This window comes from Ranitomeya variabilis, chromosome 1 (assembly GCF_051348905.1).
Source record: "Ranitomeya variabilis isolate aRanVar5 chromosome 1, aRanVar5.hap1, whole genome shotgun sequence".
Classification (NCBI taxonomy): domain Eukaryota; kingdom Metazoa; phylum Chordata; class Amphibia; order Anura; family Dendrobatidae; genus Ranitomeya; species Ranitomeya variabilis.
The window spans coordinates 344,488,337-344,510,428 of NC_135232.1; the positions used below are offsets into that span (position 1 = coordinate 344,488,337).

Here is a 22,092-nt window from a genome sequence, read left to right on the forward strand (position 1 = left end):
TCCTATTTACATTTTATTATTTTAAAACCAAAACGTAAGCAATATCTCATCAGCTAACTAAACCTTCTACCTATACAGATGATGAAGTTGTAGCTCCTAGCATAGAAAAACTATTTGATCCAGTCTGCAAAGGAAAAAGTTCAAGGAGTCCAATTTACAGTATATAGCCATGACAGCATGAATTGTTTACATTGCTGTCTTTCTTTTATTGCACTTAAAGGGGATATCCAGGACTTTAAAAAAAGGCACTTAATTGCTAACAGAGACAACTACCTGCCTGTTGTACCCGGCCGGGTCATTGACCGCTCCTGCCAGAGATTCAGCTACTCCCTGTCAACAGAGCAGCAGTTTCTCTTCCTGTTGACTTGGCGGAACTGCTGTTGTCATGCTGATTGACAGCAGGATTCCCACAGCTAGGCAGTGGAAAGCCGGCTGTCAATCAGCATGACACCAGTAGTCCCGCCCTGTCAGCAGGAAGACAAACTGCTGCTCTGTTGACAGGGAGTAGCTGAATCTCTGGCAGGAGCAATCAATGTCCAGCTCCAAGTACAACAGGCAGGTGGTTGTCTCTGTTAGCAACCACATGCCTTTTTTTTTTTTTTAAGTCCCGATTATCCCCTTTAAAGGGAACCTGTCACCCCGGTTTTTCACTCGGAGATAAAAATACCGCTACATAGGGCATGAGCTGTGCTTTACAAAAGTGTTTTTTTTCTACCCTGATTTCCCACCTAAGCTGCCGAAATTACTTACCAAAGTCGCCGTTTTCGCTTGTCAATTATGCTGGTCTGGTCATATGGGCGTGGTGACAAAGCTGTTTCTTCCCCCAGATCTTGCTTAGGTTTCGCATCTCGGCTTCAGGAAAATGGCCGCCGCGATCTCCATCTGCGCACGCGCGGCATCCCGCGGCCATTTTCCTGAAGCCCCGGGGAGCAGAGCGCTCCAACTGCGCACGCGCGGCCACAGGAAGATGGCCGCCCCCACCGATCACCAGGGATATTGCGCAGATCGCGCTGTTATTCGTCACCTGCGCAGTCGCAAACCACTACGCCACCAACTCACCTAAGCAAGATCTGGGGGAAGAAACAGCTTTGTCACCACGCCCATATGACCAGACCAGCATGATTGACAAGCGAAAACGGCGACTTTGGTAAGTAATTTCGGCAGCTTAGGTGGGGAATCAGGGTAGAAAAAAAACACTTTTGTAAAGCACAGCTCATGCCCTATGTAGCGGTATTTTTATCTCGGAGTGAAAAACCGGGGTGACAGGTTCCCTTTAAGTGAAATGCAATAAAAGAAAAACAGCACTGTAAACAATTCATGCTATCATGGCTATGTCCCTGTATACTTTAACCCCTTTCTGACATATGACGTACTATCCCGTCGAGGTGGTATGGGCCTGTATGACCACCGATGGGATAGTACGTCATCATCGATCAGCCATGCTCACGGGGGGGGGGGGGGGGAGCGCGGCCGATCGGGGCCGGGTGTCAGCTGACATCCGGCACTATGTGCCAGGAGCGGTCACGGACCGCTCCTGGCACATTAACCCTCGGAACACTGCGATCAAACATGATCGCAGCGTTCCAGCGGCATAGGGAAGCATCGCGCAGGGAGGGGGCTCCCTGCGAGCTTCCCTGAGACCCTTGGAGCAACGCGATGTGATCGCATTGCTCCGAGGGTCTCCTACCTCCTCCTCCCTGCAGGCCCCGGATCCAAAATGGCCACGGGGGCCTTCCGGGTCCTGCTCAGAGCAGGCGCCGGCAAGCCTCCCTGCAGTGCCTGTCAGATCGCTGACCTGACACAGTGCGCTGCAAAATGTCATGTTCCCCCCTGGGACAAAGTAAACAAGTAAAAAAAAAAATTTACACGTAAAAAAAAAAAAAAAAGTCCTAAATAAAGAAAAAAAAAATATTGTTCCAATAAATACATTTCTTTATCTAAATAAAAAAAACAATAAAAGTACACATATTTAGTATCGCCGCTTCCGACCCGACCTATAAAACTGTCCCACTAGTTAACCCCTTCAGTAAACGCCGTAAAAACAAAAAAAACACAACACTTTATTATCATACTGCCGAACAAAATGTGGAATAACACGCGATCAAAAACGGGGATATAAAAACATGGTACCGCTGATCAGCTTGTCCCACAGAAAACGAGCCGCCATACAGCGTCATCAGCGAAAAAATAAAAAAGTTATAGTCCTCAGAATAAAGCGATTCAAAAATAATTTTTTATATAAAATAATTTTTATCGTATAAAAGCGCCAAAACATTAAAAAAATGATATAAATAAGGCATCTCTGTAATCGTACTGACCCGAAAAATAAAACTGCTTTATCAGTTTTACCATACGTGGAACTGTATAAACGCCCCCCCAAAAGAAATTCATGAATTGCTGGTTTTTGGTCATTCTGCCTCACAAAAATCGGAATAAAAAGCGATCAAAAAATATCACATGCCCGAAAATTGTACCAATAAAAACGTCAACTCGTCCCGCAAAAAACAAGACCTCACATGACTCTGTGGACCAAAATATGGAAAAATTATAGCTCTCAAAATGTGGAGATGCAAAAACAATTTTTTTGCAATAAAAGGCGTCTTTTAGTGTGTGACAGCTGCCAATCATAAAAATCCGCTAAAACATAAAACTATAAATAGTAAATCAAACCCCCTTTTATCACCCCCTTAGGGAAAAATAATAAAATTAAAAAATTGTATTTATTTCCATTTTCCCATTAGGGTTAGGGTTGGGGTTAGAGTTAGTGCTAAAGTTAGGGTTAGGGTTGGGGCTAAAGTTAGGAAGAGAGTTTGGATTACATTTACGGTTGGGATTAGGGTTAGGGGTGTGTCAGGGTTAGGGGTGTGGTTAGGGTTATGGTTGGGATTTGGGTTAGGGGTGTGTTGGAGTTAGGGGTCTGGTTAGGGGTGTGTTGGGGTTAGGGGTATGGTTGGGATTAGGGTTAGGGGTGTGGTTATGGTTAGGGTTGGTATTAGGGTTAGGGGTGTGTTTGGGTTAGGGTTTTAGTTAGAATTGGGGGGTTTCCACTGTTTAGGCATATCAGGGGCTCTCCAAACACGACATGGCGTCGGATCTCAATTCCAGCCTATTTTGCATTGAAAAGTCAAACGGCGCTCCTTCCCTTCCGAGCTCTGCCATGCGCCCAACATATTGGGTATCAGTGTACTCAGGACAAATTGCACAACAACTTTTGGGGTCCAATTTCTTCTGTTACCCTTGGGAAAATAAAAAATTGGGGGCGAAAAGATCATTTTTGTGAAAAAATATGATCTTTTTATTTTTACGGCTTTACATTATAAACTTCTGTCAAGCACTTGGTGTGTCAAATTGCTCACCACACATGTAGATAAGTTCCTTAGGGGGTCTACTTTCCAAAATTGTGTCACTTGTGGGGGGTTTCAATGTTAAGGCACATCAGGGGCTCTTCAAACGCGACATGGCGTCATTTCTCAATTCCAGTCAATTTTGCATTGAAAAGTCAAATGGCGCTCCTTTCCTTCCGAGCTCTGCCATGCGCCCAAACAGTGGTTTACCCCCACATATGGGGTATCAACGTACTCAGGACAAATTGCAATACAACTTTTGGGGTCCAATTTCTCCTGTTACCCTTGGTAAAATAAAACAAATTGGAGCAGAAGTAATTTTTTTGTGACGAAAAGTTAAATGTTCATTTTTTGTTAAACATTCCAAAAATTCCTGTGAAACACCTGAAGGGTTAATAAACTTCTTGAATATGGTTTTGAGCACCTTGGGTGTCAGACTTGGGTATTTTCTATCATATAGACCCCTCAAAGTGACTTCAAAATGTGATGTGGTCCCTAAAATAAAAATGGTGTTGTAAAAATGAGAAATTGCTGGTCAACTTTTAACCCTTATAACTCCCAAACAAAAAATAATGTTGGTTCCAAAATTGTGCTGATGTAAAGTAGACATGTGGGAAATGTTACTTATTAAGTATTTTGTGTGATATATCTCTGTGATTTAAGGGCATAAAAATTCAAATTTGGAAAACTTCACTTGCTTTCATATATCAGTACAGCTCCAAAACTGTTCTTATTTCCTCCATGTCCTTTCCTCCTTGCCAGCTTTCTCTTCCCTCCCTGAGATACTTCCTTCCCTTTCCACTGCAGATCTGTATTCCACCTTTTTTCCCGCTGTCTCTAACACTGAGAATAGGGTGATGGGAGCAGAGAGCCCTCAGAATAAGGAGCAGGGCTCTGATGGATGTGTTACATTTTTATTCACTTAGCTACAGAATAAAGGACTTATAGACATTGCAGCAGCAAAACGGTAGACATTTTTAAAAGGAAAACAATTTACCAAGTTGTCTTTGTATTTAAGAAGCAAATGAATAATACAAATGTATAGTTATTGTTTGTGTGAGTTATGCTTCAACAAATTCATTTATAAAAATATGAAGATGTTTTATAAGTTTTAATAGAATCCTAATGCTTTTTGATTATTATTATTAGCTCTCTCAAATATGTCAGTCTGCATGTTTGGTTCTGTGGTCCTTTCATGTGCTCTATTCACAGCATCTCCCTCATTTTACCGCCTGCTGATCATTACGATGTGTCTGTGCCACAAGCTAAATACACACACTTACTAGAAATCAAAACAGATGACAATATTGCCTTCCACAAATGTAATTTTCTGCCAGATTTGCAGATGTGTGAGAGGATATTTTGTCTAGCTTTGATATACAGACAGACCACGTCGTACCACCTCACCCAAGTGAGTCACTGGCATAGGATAAAGTCACAACCTCATGGTCATGCGGATGTAGAACAAATTGAAAATTATGTGTTTGGCATCTTCTGAGGAACATAATGATGGATTTATTTTCTTAGATTTTTTAGTTCCTAGATATATAAACTTCGCTGTCCAATATCCTAATATGGCTTTAAAAGGATTGTCCATTTTGTATTTCAAACAATTGGCGCCAGGCAGGTAACTTTGGAACTTCCCCCCAATGGTGTCCCTGTCACTACAGTGCTGCCTTTCTCCTCGCATCTCCTCGTTTGTTACAGACTTCCCGTCTACAGCAGATGTGACCGCTAGCAGCAATCACTGGTCTAGAGAGGTGATGCCGTGGTAGATGGTAAAAGACCGTTAAGGCCAGTGTTTGACTGCAGAGGTCACCACCGCTACTGCACTGCATACCTGGAAGTCCTGTCCCCCCCCCCAAAAAAAAAAAAAATAAATAAAAGAGCTAGTTCTGTAATAAGGAATAAAAGGGAGCAGCATTATCCTCTACACAATGTATGGAGCTGTGCCTTTTCCATTGTGCTACAGCCACATCGCTTTGCTGATTGAAGGGCGTGAGACCCCCACTGATCTAATATTGAGACCACCTTTAGTGATTGGACACTGAAATACATTGTAGCAATCTATTGGTAAAACTAGATTTTCTGTTACTGTTTTGTATGTTACCTCTTATTGAAAGTTCTCATGAATGGAGGTATTTTTCAAGGTATACTGTAGTTAAAGGGGTATTCCCATCTCCAAGATCCTATCCCAATATGCAGTAGGTGTAATAATAATAATAATAATATTAGCAGACTAGTTGGCCTGTGCAAAATTTTCGCACATTGGTTGTCGGGGACGCAGGCAATTTCCAAAAAACAAGCTGGTCAAATGTAAATGTATTTAATGACATGATGAACACAGACAGGTATTTATACATGTAGATTGTTAATACAAAAAATTGGTTTGATAAGTAGAGGCCAAAAAATGTCTTAGCAAAATAAAATATCGCTGTTATAAAACCTCGTTATGGTTTGTTAGCATTGTTTGCAATTTATCCATTAAATCTTGTCGACATTTTCTATTGGCTGGATTGTCAATACGATGCGGCAACGCAGCATCAAATTTGAGAATGAAAAGGCCTGCGTAAGTTGGGTTAACCCCTTCAGGTGGTTGTAAACTTCCCACCATGTGATAAACCTGGCCATGTATTTTGAAACAATATGGCCCCCTGCCAGGAATATTGACAGAGTTCACTTGAACTGTATATTTTGCAAAGAGTTTTGAGCTACGTGATCATTCTTTTCAATAAGTGTCTGAAGTTCTTTACAAACAGCAATTGCATGTAATTGAACCTTTCCATTGTGGCAACAGATGGAAGCAGATTGGTCACGACCGACTTCACCTAAATAAAGCTTTGCTGAACAATGTGGACATACTTTATCCATACTCCCAACACTGTGGGTTTTAACTTCATTGTCTGGAAGTAGTAAACGAGCACAACGGTATGTCTTTGGAAGGGAATGTTGGCACCTCCATGCACAGATGTCTTGTTGTAGACGCAGGAAGTAATCAGGTGGAACGAAATCAATTCAGTGCTCTTGCAGTAGTGTTCTAATCTGCTTCACTATCTGTTGTCTGTGCTTCTGTTGAGCCTTTCTATGGTTTTCATATCTTTGTTGCCTTTATTCATGAGGTTGTAGCCTGTTTGATGTTCACTGAGATGGTGTCTGAAGAGTTCTGGGACGTCTCGTTCGTGTTGGCCTGCCTCGAGGCCTGCTTTTTATACGCCTCTTCCTAGTCATCCTGCAAAGTAATTCCAAACCCAAACAATGTCAGGTCTGCGCTCCAAATGCAGCTTGAAATGTACAATAGGCAATGCATGTTTCCAATAGAATAAGCAGTGCATGTTTCCAAATGTGTTTCCATAGTGACTCACCTGCAGAGAAGTGTGCAATCTGGACTTGTTTGTGATGTCTGTAAGCAGCTTTGTGGTAGTGTGGTGCCATTTTTCCTTATTGCAGGTATATGAAAATTAATGTTTAAACTGTATTTTGTGATCACATCGTGGATGTGTGGTTTGTTTGGCTATTTTCTTGCTGAAGGGGGCAAGTTTACCTTTCAAATGGTGTATCATTTGTGTGCGTGGGTGTAGTATGAACAGAGATACAAAGTAATCACCAAAAAAGAGTGTTTAGAAATAATATATAAGGATACCGCCAATTATGATTAGAAATGTAGTATAGTTTTTTCTGATTCACTATGCCTCTTCCCTTATGTGCAGACATTGCTGGACGTTAGGTATCCAAAGTTACGACCACTAGCAACTAGCTAACTGTCACTACATCATTGGTCATAACCATGGATACCTAAGGTCCCGCAATGTCTGCACATGAGGAAAGTGACATAGCGAATCAGAAAAACGATAGTACGTTTCTAATTGGACGTATTTGCTAATATTATTATTATTACTACACCTACTACATATTGGGATACTATCTTGGAAATGTGAATACCCCTTTAGCTTCTTGTTGACTAGGTTATAACTCACATCTGCAGTCCATAAGAGGTGGCCAGTTTCCAGGCAAGGTAAACACCCTTGCAAGATATTTGCTATATTGCTTGCAAGCACAGATGTGAGGCTAGCCAGATCCTGGATTTGTCCAGCTTTGTTGCCACTCCACCCCCCCATCATGCCACCAACTGATCATTACTACGTATCTTTGCTACAAGATGAGCTGCCTCTGCTTGTAACATGGGAATGTGCATCATGCCACCCACTGATCATTACTATGTATCTTTGCCACAAGCTAAGCTGCCTCTGCTTGCAACATGGTAATGTGCATCATGCCACCAACTGATCATTACTATGTATCTTTGCCACAAGATAAGCTGCCTCTGCTTGTAACATGGGAATGTGCATCATGCCACCCACTGATCATTACTATGTATCTTTGCCACAAGCTAAGCTGCCTCTGCTTGCAACATGGTAATGTGCATCATGCCACCCACTGATCATTACTATTTATCTTTGCCACAAGCTAAATACACACACAGCCACAATGCCACTAGTTGGAACTATCAGTCTTCGGGAGCACACTGTCCCTGACAAGCTGGAAGCCGGGTGGTAGAGAAGTGGTGCGCGTCTGAAGAAACATTAGACAAACCCTTTAAGAGTTACCATAAAGTTCCTTTATAACCCTGTTATATTTTTCTTGCTTTTCTTGGACACGTTTATTGCGCTTTATGAAAATATAATTGTTTGAACATCCACACTGGTAAAATGTAATCGCTCCTGAGCACTTTCCTTACCATATCAGTACCTTGGCACGTCTCCCTATTCTAAACTTTAAATTTAGTTTTGGAGGAAAAGAGAATTTATATATTTCTTTTAGATAAAAAGATTACCTTTGGGTGCATTTATTATTTTTAGAACACAAAATATCCACTAGAAAAAAAGAATGAGAGGCGAAAGTATTAGATGTTCTAAACATACTGTTATTCTCGGTTTGTAAAGCATGATGTCACGCCTCACCAGTCCTTCCACGTTGTGCCAAGATCATGGAAACGTTGGTTGTTACATTATACTGTTGGGAATACATTTCTTACATGTGTCTCACATTTTGTAATAATGGTAGATTTCTTCAATAACATTGAGATTGTGATTTGGCTTTTACCCTAAGTCATATTACAAGACCCGTTAAAGGGTCGATTGTGACTTGTAGGATTGCTGCGTCCAACAGGTGGCGCAATAGAGTTCAAGTCCTCTTGAAGAGGCAATTTGCCTTTTGCCACAGTTGCACTAAGCTAAGTCTTTGCTGGTAAACAGCATTATGGAGCGTGCCTAATAGTGACTTTTCCCCATAGCATTTGGCCTCTAGCTCGCTGATGTTTTGGCCCACCCCGGCAGTATGTTTTTCTAGCAAATAACTTGATTATGTAGTGTTTTGGCCCCGAAATGTTGTTTAGATAGAAAAGTCTCATAACTTAAAAAGTTGGAAGAGTGAATTTAAGATAAATGATTCCATGATATGAATTATACTACTTGCCAGGAAACATGATTGGATCAAAATATTTTATTCTTAGATGTAAAGATTGTTTTTTTGCTTTCGCAAGGACAGCTTTATGTTTTTAGGTGTGCTACAATCTTTCTTTCACCTTATGTATCATGAAATGTAAAACAGAATGGAAAAATAGAGTATGTAATATTTAGGTTTTTTCTTTACTTTTCAAGTTTGTTTTTTTAAAACTATTATTTGACTTTTATTTTCCCACTGTTAAAAAAAATTCTTCACTCAGATTGAAAAAAACGCTTGAGCTACAGCTACATCACCATCCTCGATCCATCAAGTTAAAAGTGCTTGTTAATCAAAAGTAAAAATTCATTTTTCTAGGGTCGGTTTCACACATCCTATGCACATGGTGTGAGTACAGACTGGCCACGGGTCACTGGATCCAAACGCAACATATACAAGGCTGTTGAGGACGGTGTGTACTCCGACCATGAAGCTGACCTTTTTCCCATATTTTTGGCATTTGTGATGGTTTTTTTTTTTGCTTCATTGTCTATTTCCTTACACAATGTAATGTATTTGCAGGAGGCCATTACTGATGACAGTGAAGAAATCAGGAATGTAAAATCCACTCGGCAGGTTGAGAAAGAGACCTTTGATTTCAGTAGTGACAGTGATGATGATATTAGGGAAGAAAACAAAAAGAGCAACAAAATCTCTGTAAATGCTGAAAATGGTAAACAGCTTACCCTACAGCAATGCGGATTTTCAGCACTGCTACAGAAAGGACCAGAACAGGACAAAAACGCAGAACTATCTGACAACTCTCCTAGCAAATTAAGTGATGGCAAAAGAAGCAAATCGGTGACTTTTCAGAACTATGCAAAGAAGAGGGTCAACAAGACTGACCGGAACATTTCTTCTGACTCTGGTGACGAGTCAGATTCCTCAGTCCATAGAAAGATAAAGTTTCCAAAAGCCATCCGTGCAGTGGTGGAAGCTACTAGTAGCTCTGATGAGAGTGATAACATTGTCTTTCCCACACAAGTCCCTAAAAGCAGAAGAACAATGCTTCCAAAGTCTGGAAAATCCAAGTCTCCAGCTATAAATAACAGTATCCAACAAGCCACAGACTCCAGTAATGATTGCATTAGTGAGGAGTCTGATGACATTGCAATACCAAGTAAATCTTGGTCAGATCAATCAATCCTAAAACATGAGCATTGCCATAGAAATATGGACACAGAACGAAATTCTCAAACAATAGAATCATTTTCCTCATCTGATGATGATCAGCTTCAGAGCAAGATGATGTGTATTGACAATGAAGAGCAGACGCCGAAAACCACAAAGGTTAGAACACAAAATTCAGTGTTTAGAAGGAAAAATGGAAATCACTGTGTCACAGAGAACAAAATTCAAAAGGAGAATATGGGGACTCTAGATCAAATTTTAGGTAATTATTCTACAATTTTGCTAAACTTTTGAGTTTTGAAACCCAATAATTAACTTATTGCTATCTTAGCTACTGTATGTACATTTATTGTTGTGCTTTTACAATAGACTTGGGCCTCCATTCATTAAGATTAGCGCATCTTATCAGTGGTATGTGCCTCGCCAGAAATATTACTCCAATCAGGGACTGGAGTAACATTTCTGGCTTAAGGAACGCCAGCACTTTTATTTACTTTGTCCGACTACACGTCATCCCTACCCAGTTCTTAAATATAGGCATTAAGACAATGAATATAGCATCATTTTTACATTGCCTGCTACTGTTGACACACAAGTCGAAGCAAAAATAGTATACAGTTCTTGAAGCCATCTGAAAAACATAAGGGTCTAGCGGTGATAAAAATCCCAAATCTGAGTGATTGGTTGTCCCCTGTATGGTACATGTAGCTGTCATCCATCTTTTCATAGAAATATCATGACCATCAAAATCTCTTAATTCTACCAGTTGGTGGAAGGTTGAGGAAAAAGGGCACAAATTCTAGTAAATTACAACTTGTGACAAGTCTCAAGAATATATCCGAAAGTTCGTTTGTTTTTGTTTATTTTCCGTTGACAATTTTCTCTAATTTTAAAACTATTTCATCACTCCATCATAACTTCGTTAAAGTGACAAAAGTGGTGTTTCCAAATGGCTTTACAATATTTATCTCATTTAGATGGAGTTGCAGAAGTTGCCTATATTCATTCAAATCAAAAAGTGGTTGGATCAAGCAAAGCAGAGAATCACATGAGTCGTTGGGCGGTGCGAGATGTTTTTGAGTTTAATCAGTTTTCCCAGCTTCCGGCCAATGTAACAGCGCAACCAGTGGAGGTAAGAGAATCAGCTTTTTGTAAGGTGATAAAATGGGATTGTCCACTACCGTTCATTCTGACAGAGCACTGAAGGATGCAGCCTATCGTGGCTGGCTGCAGCGGTTATGTGACATAATATCTTTATTTTTAGTGGGTCCCCTTGTGTCTAAAGGTTTGATTTGTGGAAGACAATTGGACATGCTGAGGAACTCAATTCCTTATGATGGGGATGATTGGGAAAAATCTTCATAGGGGTTGGTTGGGGAGATACTTACAAATGTGGTGGAGGAGAGAAGGAGGTCACGTGAAGATCAGAGACCACATGTGGGAAGTTATCAGGAGAGTAGTTTGGAGATGTACAGGGAGAAACATTATGGAGAGACTTGTATGTCATTGTTAGTCATTTAAACTTTATTCCCTGGAAAATTAGAAGCCAGTGAAGGGAGTGGCAGATTCGGAGAAGTAGCGAGGGGAGAGGTGAATTAATTGGGCGGCGGAGTTAAGGGACTAGTCTCATCTCTAACTATAGGCCCCATTTGGATCATGCAAGAGAGTCTGTCACCAGATTTTCCCAAATTATCTGAGAGCAGCATAATGTGTCACTTACTGGGCTACTTGCTGCAGTTTTGATCAGCATTAGATTCTCACTAGAGGACTAGTAAACCTGTTGCTGTGTAGTCCTTCACACTTTGTAATACCCCACCCCCACCACTAATTGGCAACTTCACAGTGTACACAGAAGGCTGCCAGTGGTATCCGGGGTAGGGGGTCTGGTTATACAGAGCTCCGCATTCAGAGAAATGGTAGGTCTACAGCAGATAGTGATTTCAGCAAACCTGCAGCAAACAGCTCAGTAAGTGACACATCACTAGAATCAAAACATTGTGCTGGTTACAGATAGCAAAAGGCTGGCGACAGGTTCCCTGTAAACTATGTTTTCTCTGAAACATGCAGCCAGGATCTGATTCATGCTGCCTGGAGTTTGGCCAGCATTATTAAATTGGTATGTTCCCTTTAAAGACATAGCGTATAATGTTACAGGAGCCTTCTCCCTACTACAGAAAAATCAGAATGTCTTACTGAAGCAAAGTCTCCATAGAATAATTAGTTACGAGCCCGAGGAGCATTATGGAAAAAGAGTTTATCCTGAGTTAGTATTACATTACTACTCAAATATACAAGGCCTGTTGGTCACAACCTCAGTACTGTACCCGACACTCATGTACAAGCTTTTTCAATCAGTTGCTTGATTTTCGTTTAAGTTTACATAAAGTTTTGCTGAAAAGAAATGTACAAAGACAACCATTCAATTTCAGATTAATTACCATGGCAACTGAAATGTGGTGACCGAAAGGGGGGAAGGATGCAGTCCTCTGTTTCCTACCAGCTTGTCACATGCGACCTCCGTAGCAAGCGCTCAAGCCAAGGTGCGGAGGGAGCTCAGCACTCAGAAACCATATCTAGACTTCGGATAAATCGGAACAAGGATCGCTAGAAAACAAGAGCATAATCCTGCTAACTGGATGACAGACACTTGGCTCTCTTCCTGACAGACGGATAACAGGATGCTTTGTAGTAAAAGCTGGATTATTAGTAAACCCCTCTTTATGTTATTGCAGTGTGGTGTAAATGAAAGCACTAAGCTTGCTGTCATCATTATATATGCAGGGCGCTACTAATACTGGATATACAGGAGGCTGTCTTGTAAATAATCAGTTCTCATTCATCCAGTCTGCTGCTTTCATTTTCCTAAATCTATCTTCTCTAAAAACGTTTATGAAAGGGGTGTTCAATGTTATGTACTGGCAAAATCTTACCTGGTTAGTTGTAGAAATAGTTATTCAACGTTAAAAGAGATGTCCTGTCCAAATCAATAAGTCTGCAGTCACTCTGTGGGACTGCAGACTTATGAATCCCCAAGTGCACGCACTGTGTGCTGCGGGGATTCACCGGTTTCTGAGCCCGAACTGGACGATATATATGAGATACATATTCCTGGCCAGAACCCATCCAGTGGACACGGCCTCGCTCCTTACACTTGTGTGGAGTGAGGCTGCGGCCGCTAGTTGGGGCGTGTCTACGTCCACTGGTCGCAGGAGTGTGTATGACACATACACACCCTCCTGTCTGGGCTCAGAGACTGGCGAATCCCTACAGCACGCAGTCGCAGTAATTTTGCATTTTTTTAAGGAATCCCTCACTTTGATGTGGGCTCCGGCGCTGAGCCCACATCTTTCCCAACACATGTCAGCTGTTTTGAACAGCTGACATGTGCCACTAACAGCTGTGGGTGGAAGCGCGATCCACCCATGGCTGTTAACCTGTTAAATTTAACTCACGCTTCCGGTAAGTGCGCTGGAAATCCTGCCCATCATTGACCTCATCATGTGATCGTGGGTCACCGATGGGTCAGCATGACAACCAAAGGTCTACAGCAGACCTCTATGGTTGTCATAGCCAGATTGCTATGAGCGCCGGTCGGTGGTGAGCATTTCTTCTACAAACAGGCGATCTGATCATCAGCTGTATGTAGCAGCGCCAATCTGACAACTGCAGCTTCTAGTCTTCCATGGAGACTATTGAAGCATGCAAAAAGTAAAACTAAAATTGTAAAAATATTAAAAAAATTAAAAAAAATTAAAAGTTCAAATCACCCCCCGTCGCCCCATTCAAAATAAAACGATAAGAAAAAATCAAACATACACATATTTCGTATCGCCGCGTTCAGAATCTCCCGATCTATCAATAAAAAAACGATTAACCCAATTGATAGACGGAGTAATGAGAAAAAAGTTAAAAACGCCAGAATTACGTTTTATTTGGTCGCCATTGCATTGCATTAAAATGCAATAACGGGCAATCAAAAGATCGTATCTGCACCAAATGGTATCAATAAAAACGTCAGATTGGCACGCAAAAAATAACCCCTTACCCTGCCCCAGATCATGAAAAATGGAGACGCTACGGGTATCAGAAAATGGCAATTTTTTTTCTTTTTACCAGAGTTTGAATTATTTTTTCACCACTTAAACAAAAAGGATTTTAGACATGTTTGGTGTGTATATCATAATGACCTGGAGATTCATAATGGCAGGTCAGTTTTAGCATTTAGTGTACATCTTAAAAAAAACAAAAAAACACAAGTGTGGAATTGCATTTTTTTTTTGTAATTTCACCGCACCTGGAATTTTTTTCCCCTTTGTGAGTACACAATATGGCAAAATTTTTCACCGCTTAGATAAAAAAAGAACCTAGACATGTTTGGTGTCTGTGAACTCGTAATGACCTGGAGAATCATAATGGCAGGTCACTTTTAGCATTTAGTGAACCTAGCAAAAAAGCCAAACAAAAAACAAGTGTGGGATTGGACTTTTTTGCAATTTCACCGCACTTGGATTTTTTTTTCCCGTTGTGTAGTACATGACATGGTAAAACCAATGGTGTCGTCCAAAAGTGCAACCCATCCCGCAAAAATTAAGCCCTCACATGGCCATATTGATGAAAAAATAAAAAAGTTATGGCTCTGGGAAGAAGACGGGAGCAAAAAACCAAAACACAAAAATAAAAATATCTCCAATCATTATGGTATTAAAAACCGCACCCTTCAACGTATTCAAAATTGCGTTCACATAGTTCATTAACCCTTCAAGTGCTTTACAACAATTAATGCAAAGTGACATATCAGGAATGAAAAAGTTGATTTTTACCCCCTAAATATTTCTAATTTCTGAACAGGCCACTGTAGCTGTCAGACTTTAAGGCTATGTGCACACGTTGCGGTTTTTACCGCGGAACCGCACCGATTTTGATGCTGCGGGTCCGCAGCAGTTTCCATTGCGTTTACAGTTACATGTAAACCCTATGGAAACCGCAATCCGCTGTGCACATGCTGCGGGAAAAAACGCGCAGAAACGCAGCAGTTTACATTCCGCAGCATGTCACTTCTTTGTGCAGAATCACGGCGATTCTGCACACATAGGAATGCATTGATCCGCTTACTTCCCGCATGGGGCTGTGCCCATGATGCAGGAAGTAAGCGGATCATGTGCAGATGGTACCCGGGGTGGAGGAGAGGAGACTCTCCTCCAGGCCCTGGGAACCATATTAGTGTAAAAAAAAAAAAAAAAAGAATTAAAATAAAAAATAATGATATACTCTTCTCTCAGCGCTGCACGCGGCCGTCCGGTCGCAGGGTTGCTGTGCGAGCAGGGTTTGATGACGTCGCGGTCACATGACCGTGACATCACTAAGGTCCTTTTTGCACTGCATCTTTGGAACCAGATCGCCGCGTGCAGCGCCGAGGAGATCGGGACGTCAGAGGGTGAGTATAACCATTTTTTAATTATTTTTAACATTAATATTGATGCTGCATATTGCTGCATATGCAGCATCAATAGTAGGTGTAAACCCGCAGCGGAAACCGCAAGACAAACCGCGATAAATCTGCAGGGATAACCTCAGCGGTTTTGCCCTGCAGATTTATAAAATCCGCTGCAGGAGAACCCGCAGAGGACGCCGCAAAGTGTGCACATAGCCTAAGGCTGTTATTTGGTCATGAACTGCCATGGGAAACATCAGGGCCACACAATCAAGTCTCAGGGTGCCCATGAGGTTGAAGAGGGAGCAGCATTTAAGGGGTTAAACGACTATTGTCGGTACCAACAGTGATTGTGTCTGATGCAGCAAGTTGTCAGCTATAGTGTACGGCCGACAGCTGCTGGATTGTCCCCTGTATGGGGATGCTAGTCTCTTATTTCGCAGGTCAGTAAAAAGACGTATTGGTGGTCATTAAGGGGTTAAAGGGGTTTCCCTCTTTCAGAAAACTACTACTACGTCTTTTTTTTTTTTTAACACAAAAACTGAGGTTTACTCAACCTTCCCAGGTCCCGGGTTATCTTCTGCTGCTCCCCGATCGGCTGCTGTGCTGTCAACATGACAGCTGCACTTCAGACAATCACCGGCCCCATAGGAGCAATGGCGAAGACTTTGCACCGGACCCAGGGAAGACAAGTAAAGCACAGTTTGGTTTTGCAAAACAAACAGCATCTAGGAACATGGGTTTTCTGAAACCAGAAAACCTCTTAAAAGAAAAAAGTCTGAGTATAGTCAATAAAGATGTTTGGATGCACAATGAATTTGATTTAAAAGGTCAACATTCATTCCAAGGCCACTCGTGAATTTGACCATATCACATGTAAAACATTCAAAGTGTGTACAAAAACATATTTCACTAGAGAACAGGTTAGATGGCTAACACCCATATTACAATTTACTTTGTAATTAAAAGTAATTATGGGATTGTAAATATTTTTTAAAGTAATTTTAATGTGATAATTGGAGCCAAAAATATTGGCAATTTATTCCATTTTTAACATGTAATGTGATGTCATATGTATTATATGTACAGTATGTGTGGTGACTGTCTGTTAAAAAGGTTGTCCATTACTGGACAATCCTTTATTAATAGCTCCAGCATGAAAAAACACCACCAAAAACTCTATAGATACATCCTGAAGCTTCACTGTTCCAACAAGCTCAGGAAGAACACTGTTTGTTCCTCTCTGACAGAACAGTGAAATCTGCAAATGGCCAGCAGCTAATGATTGGCTGCAGCAGTCAGGTGCCATTTTTCATTTAAGTAGACCATCAGGACAGCCCTCACTTTTATGTAACTGGCTACTTGTTGTGGCACAGGTTTTTAATAGGTTTTTAGGTGCAATATTGGGGTAAATATAACTTCACTCAGGAATTTAACCCCTTCCCGACAGTGACATTTAACACGCACCAGCAGGGGGAGCTTCATTGTATGTGTCCATCGGAGCTCGTGTAATTTAATGGGTTGCCATGACAGCCAAGGGTCTGCTGAAGACCCCCGAGCCTGGAGCTGGCCTTCATACGAGATTGTGATTCCTACTATACGCAGCATGGCATTGTATAGTACAAGCGATTGGATGGTCACAGGTTCAAGTTCCATGTTCAAGACTAAGAAAAAAAGTAAAAAAGTGAAAAAACTGTTTTCAAAAAGATGAAAAAAAAATTATTAATGTTCAAATCACCCACTTTGCCCATTTTAAAAAAAGCTATTAAAAATACACACATTTGGTATCACTCTCTTCGTAAAAGTCAGTTCTATCAAAATATAAAATAAATGAATGCGATGGTAAACAACAACAAGAAAAAAAAATTGAAGTCCCAGGATTGCGGTTATTTGGTGGCAGCTACATTGCAATAAAATGTAGTAAGAGACAATCAAAACATTGTATCTGCCCCACAATGGTATAAACAAGAACATTAAATCATAATCCCTTATTTCAAAAATCGAAAACATTACGGGTCTCTGAAAATGGCGACAAAAGCAAATTTGTTTCTCATCTGATTCATCGTACTGACCTTGAGAATCATATTGTCAGTTTTACTGTGTAGTGAACATGGCAAATAAAACCCCCAAAAAACAATTGTGGAATTGCACTTTTTATTTACTATTTTGGCGCACTGCTTTCCAGTGCATCATATGATAAAATGAATGGTGCCACGCAAAAGTACAATTTGTCTTACAGAAAATAAGCCGTCATTCAACTATTTGGATGGAAAAATAAAAAAAGGTTATGGCTCTTGGAAGAAGGGGAGGAATAATTCAAAAACGTAAACATGGAAAGTGGCTGCAAAAAGACTGGGTTAAACTTACCTGATAAACCTTCTGCCACCCCAGCTCTCCAGCCAGCGCCTCTGCTTACATCCTAGAGGCAGTTCCATACCTTCTTCCCACATGACTGCTGACGTCAGCAATCTTGTACCGTCCTCCTCTGCATCACTGCTGAGACGGCACATAATCACTGCATGAAAGAAAATGGGTGGCGGATGGGGAGTGCTGGGGTGGCGGATGGGGAGTGCTGGGGTGGCGGATGGGGAGTGCTGAGGTGGCGGATGGGGAGTGCTGAGGTGGCGGATGGGGAGTGCTGGGGTGGCGGATGGGGAGTGCTGGGGTGGCGGATGGGGAGTGCTGGGGTGGCGGATGGGGAGTGCTGGGGTGGCGGATGGGGAGTGCTGGGGTGGCGGATGGGCAGTGCTGGGGTGGCGGATGGGGAGTGCTGGGGTGGCGGATGGGGAGTGCTGGGGTGGCGGATGGGGAGTGCTGGGGTGGCGGGGGATTCATGAGATAAGTATAGCTCCTTTTGCCACTCCATCGCATTTTCTCATTATGATAGCATCGTTTTGGGGTTGCATGGCCGTAATACCATCAGCTCACAAATGAAGATTTTTCCAATGACTCCTCTACTAAAGAAGCACCCCTTAGGTCTCATTCACACATCAGTTTTTTGAGTAGGGGTGCCATCTGTGTTTTTCACGTATAGAACTCATAACTAGTATAGTCTTTGGGGCTCCTCACATGTCTGATTTATTTTTATTTATTTTTTGGAAGCCATCCTCATTTGTCACAGACTGCTGGATGGGCAAAGATAGAGTTTTTTTTTTTTTTTTTTTAAATACTAGAAAAACTGATACGACTCGGATGAAAATCTGCTGAACAAAATTCCTGGTGAATGTAGGATTGTTTTACTCGTATGTCAAGAAAACTGACATCTGAATGAGCTCTTCAACAGAGGACAACATCATTACAAGGCAACCTGTTACTAAAACAATACAGCATCGTGCACAAATTGCAATGTAGTTCTAAATCTTTGGTTTGCAAAAATAGCTTTGACTTGAAAGACAAGCGGAATGAAAGAAGAATGGAATACATTAGAATCTTGCAGCCTGGGAACATCTGCCTTGTATAGGAGCAAATTCTACCACCCAAAATAACGTCCTTAGATCCCTTTATCAAGCACGGGTGGCTGAAAATGAAGATATTAGAGAGCTCGCCTTTCACTGGGAGCACAACAGACAGTTAAATGAACTCTCTTCAGTGTGAGTGTGTGGTAGGTCTGTAACTGATTGGCATGGATCCCAGAATGCTGATTTAAGACAATTCAAGGATAATTCATGGTTGCCTGAGGCTTACACCAGAATTAAATCTTACAATATTACCGTGTGTTTACTGTAACATTTTCTATCCCCAGGCAAAAATCCTTGACCAGATGAATTGCAGAGAGTGAGAGTTCCTTAACATGTTTTCACAAATGCAATTAAAAGCTCAATATTTTTCTTTTTATTCTTTTGGGTTCTTTATGCCATCTGTGTTGACTTATTTACAATACATGTTTTTACAGTCTTTTGGGTTTTCTTTTTATTTTTTCCTTGTAGAGACAAGTGAGTGAGTGACTTTCGAATTTTGTAGGATTTGGATGTAATTCCTATAAATGTGTTTTCATCTCCTCTGTTTGAACAGATGTGTAAATAAAGCGCATTGTTGCTTCATGTACACTACTTTTAAAAGGGAATTGAGTAAGGGCCCATTAAAGCTTTACAAACCTTTGGCAAGACTAGACTGGTGATGTATCAAGCCATTACAAATCCTAATACCTTTTTTGTTACATTTGCACCGCTTTATATCTGTACAGAGCAGCAGTCGCTAGAAAAGCGCCAGGGGCACTCAATTATGTTTTCAGTGTTGGAAACAATGAAACCACTTAGAAAGATTAACATCACATTACTAGGAAGAGCCTCTGTTTTTTCAGCTTCAATCATAGATACATAATGGGCAGCATGGTGGCTCAGTGGTTAGCACTGCAGCCCTGCAGTGCTGGAGTCCTGAGTTCAAATCCCACCAAGGACAACATCTGCAAGGACGGGCATAACAGGTGCATAGGTTTTTGTTTTGTTTTTTTATTAAAGGAAATTTTCGCTCAGGAACTCAAGTTTTGTAACAATTTGACCCACTTCTAAATGTTGAGACTTCTACTTAGAATATTCACTATGATGCTGCATAGCAAAATAGGTGGTTTGTATAGAAGCTGCTTGGTTGAGAGCTAGGCAGTCGATATGTATTGTCAGTAAGATCATGCTCTAATTGCAGACCACATGATTAAAGGGAGTATGTCAAGGCAAAAAAAAATCCTCTGAATTAGGCACATCAGCCGGTACAGCAGCTTGCCTCTTTTCTCAGTCATTCTTCTTACCTAGTTTCCTCCTCTTGGCTGATTGACAGTGCTTGCTTCAGTTGGGCCAGCTCTTCTGGCCTAAAATCCTGTATATAGGCTGACAGGCTCAGCATCAGCCTAGAACAAGCTTAGTCCTGGAGTTTCTCATCTCCAAATTCTGCGCTTACGTCGAACCTGGGCCCAGTGACACATGAGCTGGATTTCAAGCCAAACAGGGCTCGTGATCAATGTAAGGGAACCGCTGATTGGTTAGAGTGACTGAGAGAAGGTGCACAGGTCTACCCACAATGCACCAGACAGCTAATTAGCATATCAGATGAAAGATAATTTACTGGGAAATCAGACCACTTATTTTGACAATAACCATAAAATTCTTCTCAGTGCAAGTTATGCTAAGGCTAGGTTCACATTGCGTTAGTGGGTGGTCGCTAACGGACAGCGTTGTATGGCGAAAATGTCGCAATTAACGCCGTGCAACGGGTCCGTTAGCGCACCCATTGACAGCAATGTAAATTTCGCCTGCAGCGCATCGCTAGCGCGTGCCTTTTTCGGCTCGCGCTAGCGATGTGCCGTTCTTTTGTAGCGCGCCTCGGACGCTGCTTGCAGCATCCGCGGCGCACCCGAGGTCCGTTCCCCGCTCTCGCAGATCGGGGATCTGCGAGAGCGGGGACGTTAGCGCGACTCCTAAACGCGGCCCCTACAAAAACATTGCGTTAGCGCAATCCGCTAGCGCTAAACGGATTGCCCTAACACAATGTGAACCTAGCCTAAATGTTGAAATGCCTAGTTTTGAATGGATTTTTGTCCTGTCAGACTTCTTTAAAGAATCACTTCCATCAAAGTTGTTATCCTTTTAATATATTGCCATCATCATATTATATAGCACTGTGTACTTACATTTGCTCATGTTGCCCTTCTATCCAGTTAATTAGTTAGTTCTCCTGTTTTCTCTGCTCTAGCTAGAAATTGGAATTCTCTTGTCCCTGCATTTATCATTCCCCTCTTCAACTCCTGACCCAGCTGCTCCCTCCTCCCCCCTGTCTCTGACTTTTGCAGGGAGTTTTGAGTGACGCAGGCAAAATGGACCTCATGTTTCTACATAGAGCTTAGAAGGATTCAGCTAGTCAGTTTTTAATCACGTGATGTCATAGACCTAATGAAAAACAGAAGAATTAGCTGGGTAGAAAGGCAAAATGAGCAATTGTAAGTACACGGTGCTATATAATATGCTGCCTGCAATATAGTAACAGGATAAAAATGTTGATGGGAGGGCTTCATTAAGGAGGGGTGCCTCAGTTCTATTAAACAGGGCTTTATAGTAGAGTGAAAAAAAAGATCACTGAGTATATGTAAGAAAAAGTGTAAGATGAATATTAATCAAATTTACCGATTTCACACTATATACAAATGGTCATGATGAAACATCACTTTTATTTTATTTTAATTTCATTAAAATCTCAAAAGTGAAAAAATAAATAAAAACATATACAACAGGCCAACATATATGTCTCTGATGGGCCTCGGGACATCTCTCTGATAGGCAGGATTGGATGGACACCGCTCCCCTGACCTAAATCGATCATCCTACTTACATGTCTTTATTTTTCCTTCTCTCCTATTGACAATAAGTACCGTATGTTCTCCTGATGAACCTTTTTGAGGGAAACGCTTTGAGATTAAGGCATTCTTGGGAATGAGATTTATCTGGGATTCATCTGTGTATTTATTAGCATAGTTCACCATGCCTAGTTGAGCATTTAATACACACGTGGTCAAAATTGTTGGTAGCCCTCGTTTAATGACAGAAAAATCCACAATGGTCACAGAAATAACTTGAATCTGACAATAATAAATAAAAAATCTATGAAAATGAACAAATGAAAGTCAGACATTGCTTTTCAACCATGCTTCCACAGAAGTTTTTAAAAAGTAAAACTCATGAAATAGGCCTGGACAGAAATGAT

General features: G+C 41.3%; 1 protein-coding gene across 1 annotated transcript in view; it reads left to right on the plus strand.

Moving 5' to 3' along the window:
* Nucleotides 1-22,092, plus strand: part of ERCC6L2 (ERCC excision repair 6 like 2) — a 169,646-nt gene that overhangs the window by 112,626 nt on the left and 34,928 nt on the right. Inside the window, exons 16-17 of the mRNA XM_077299632.1 lie at nt 9,366-10,236; nt 10,952-11,106. Coding sequence (XP_077155747.1) covers nt 9,366-10,236; nt 10,952-11,106 — 1,026 coding nt within the window. The remainder of the gene's footprint in view (nt 1-9,365; nt 10,237-10,951; nt 11,107-22,092) is intronic.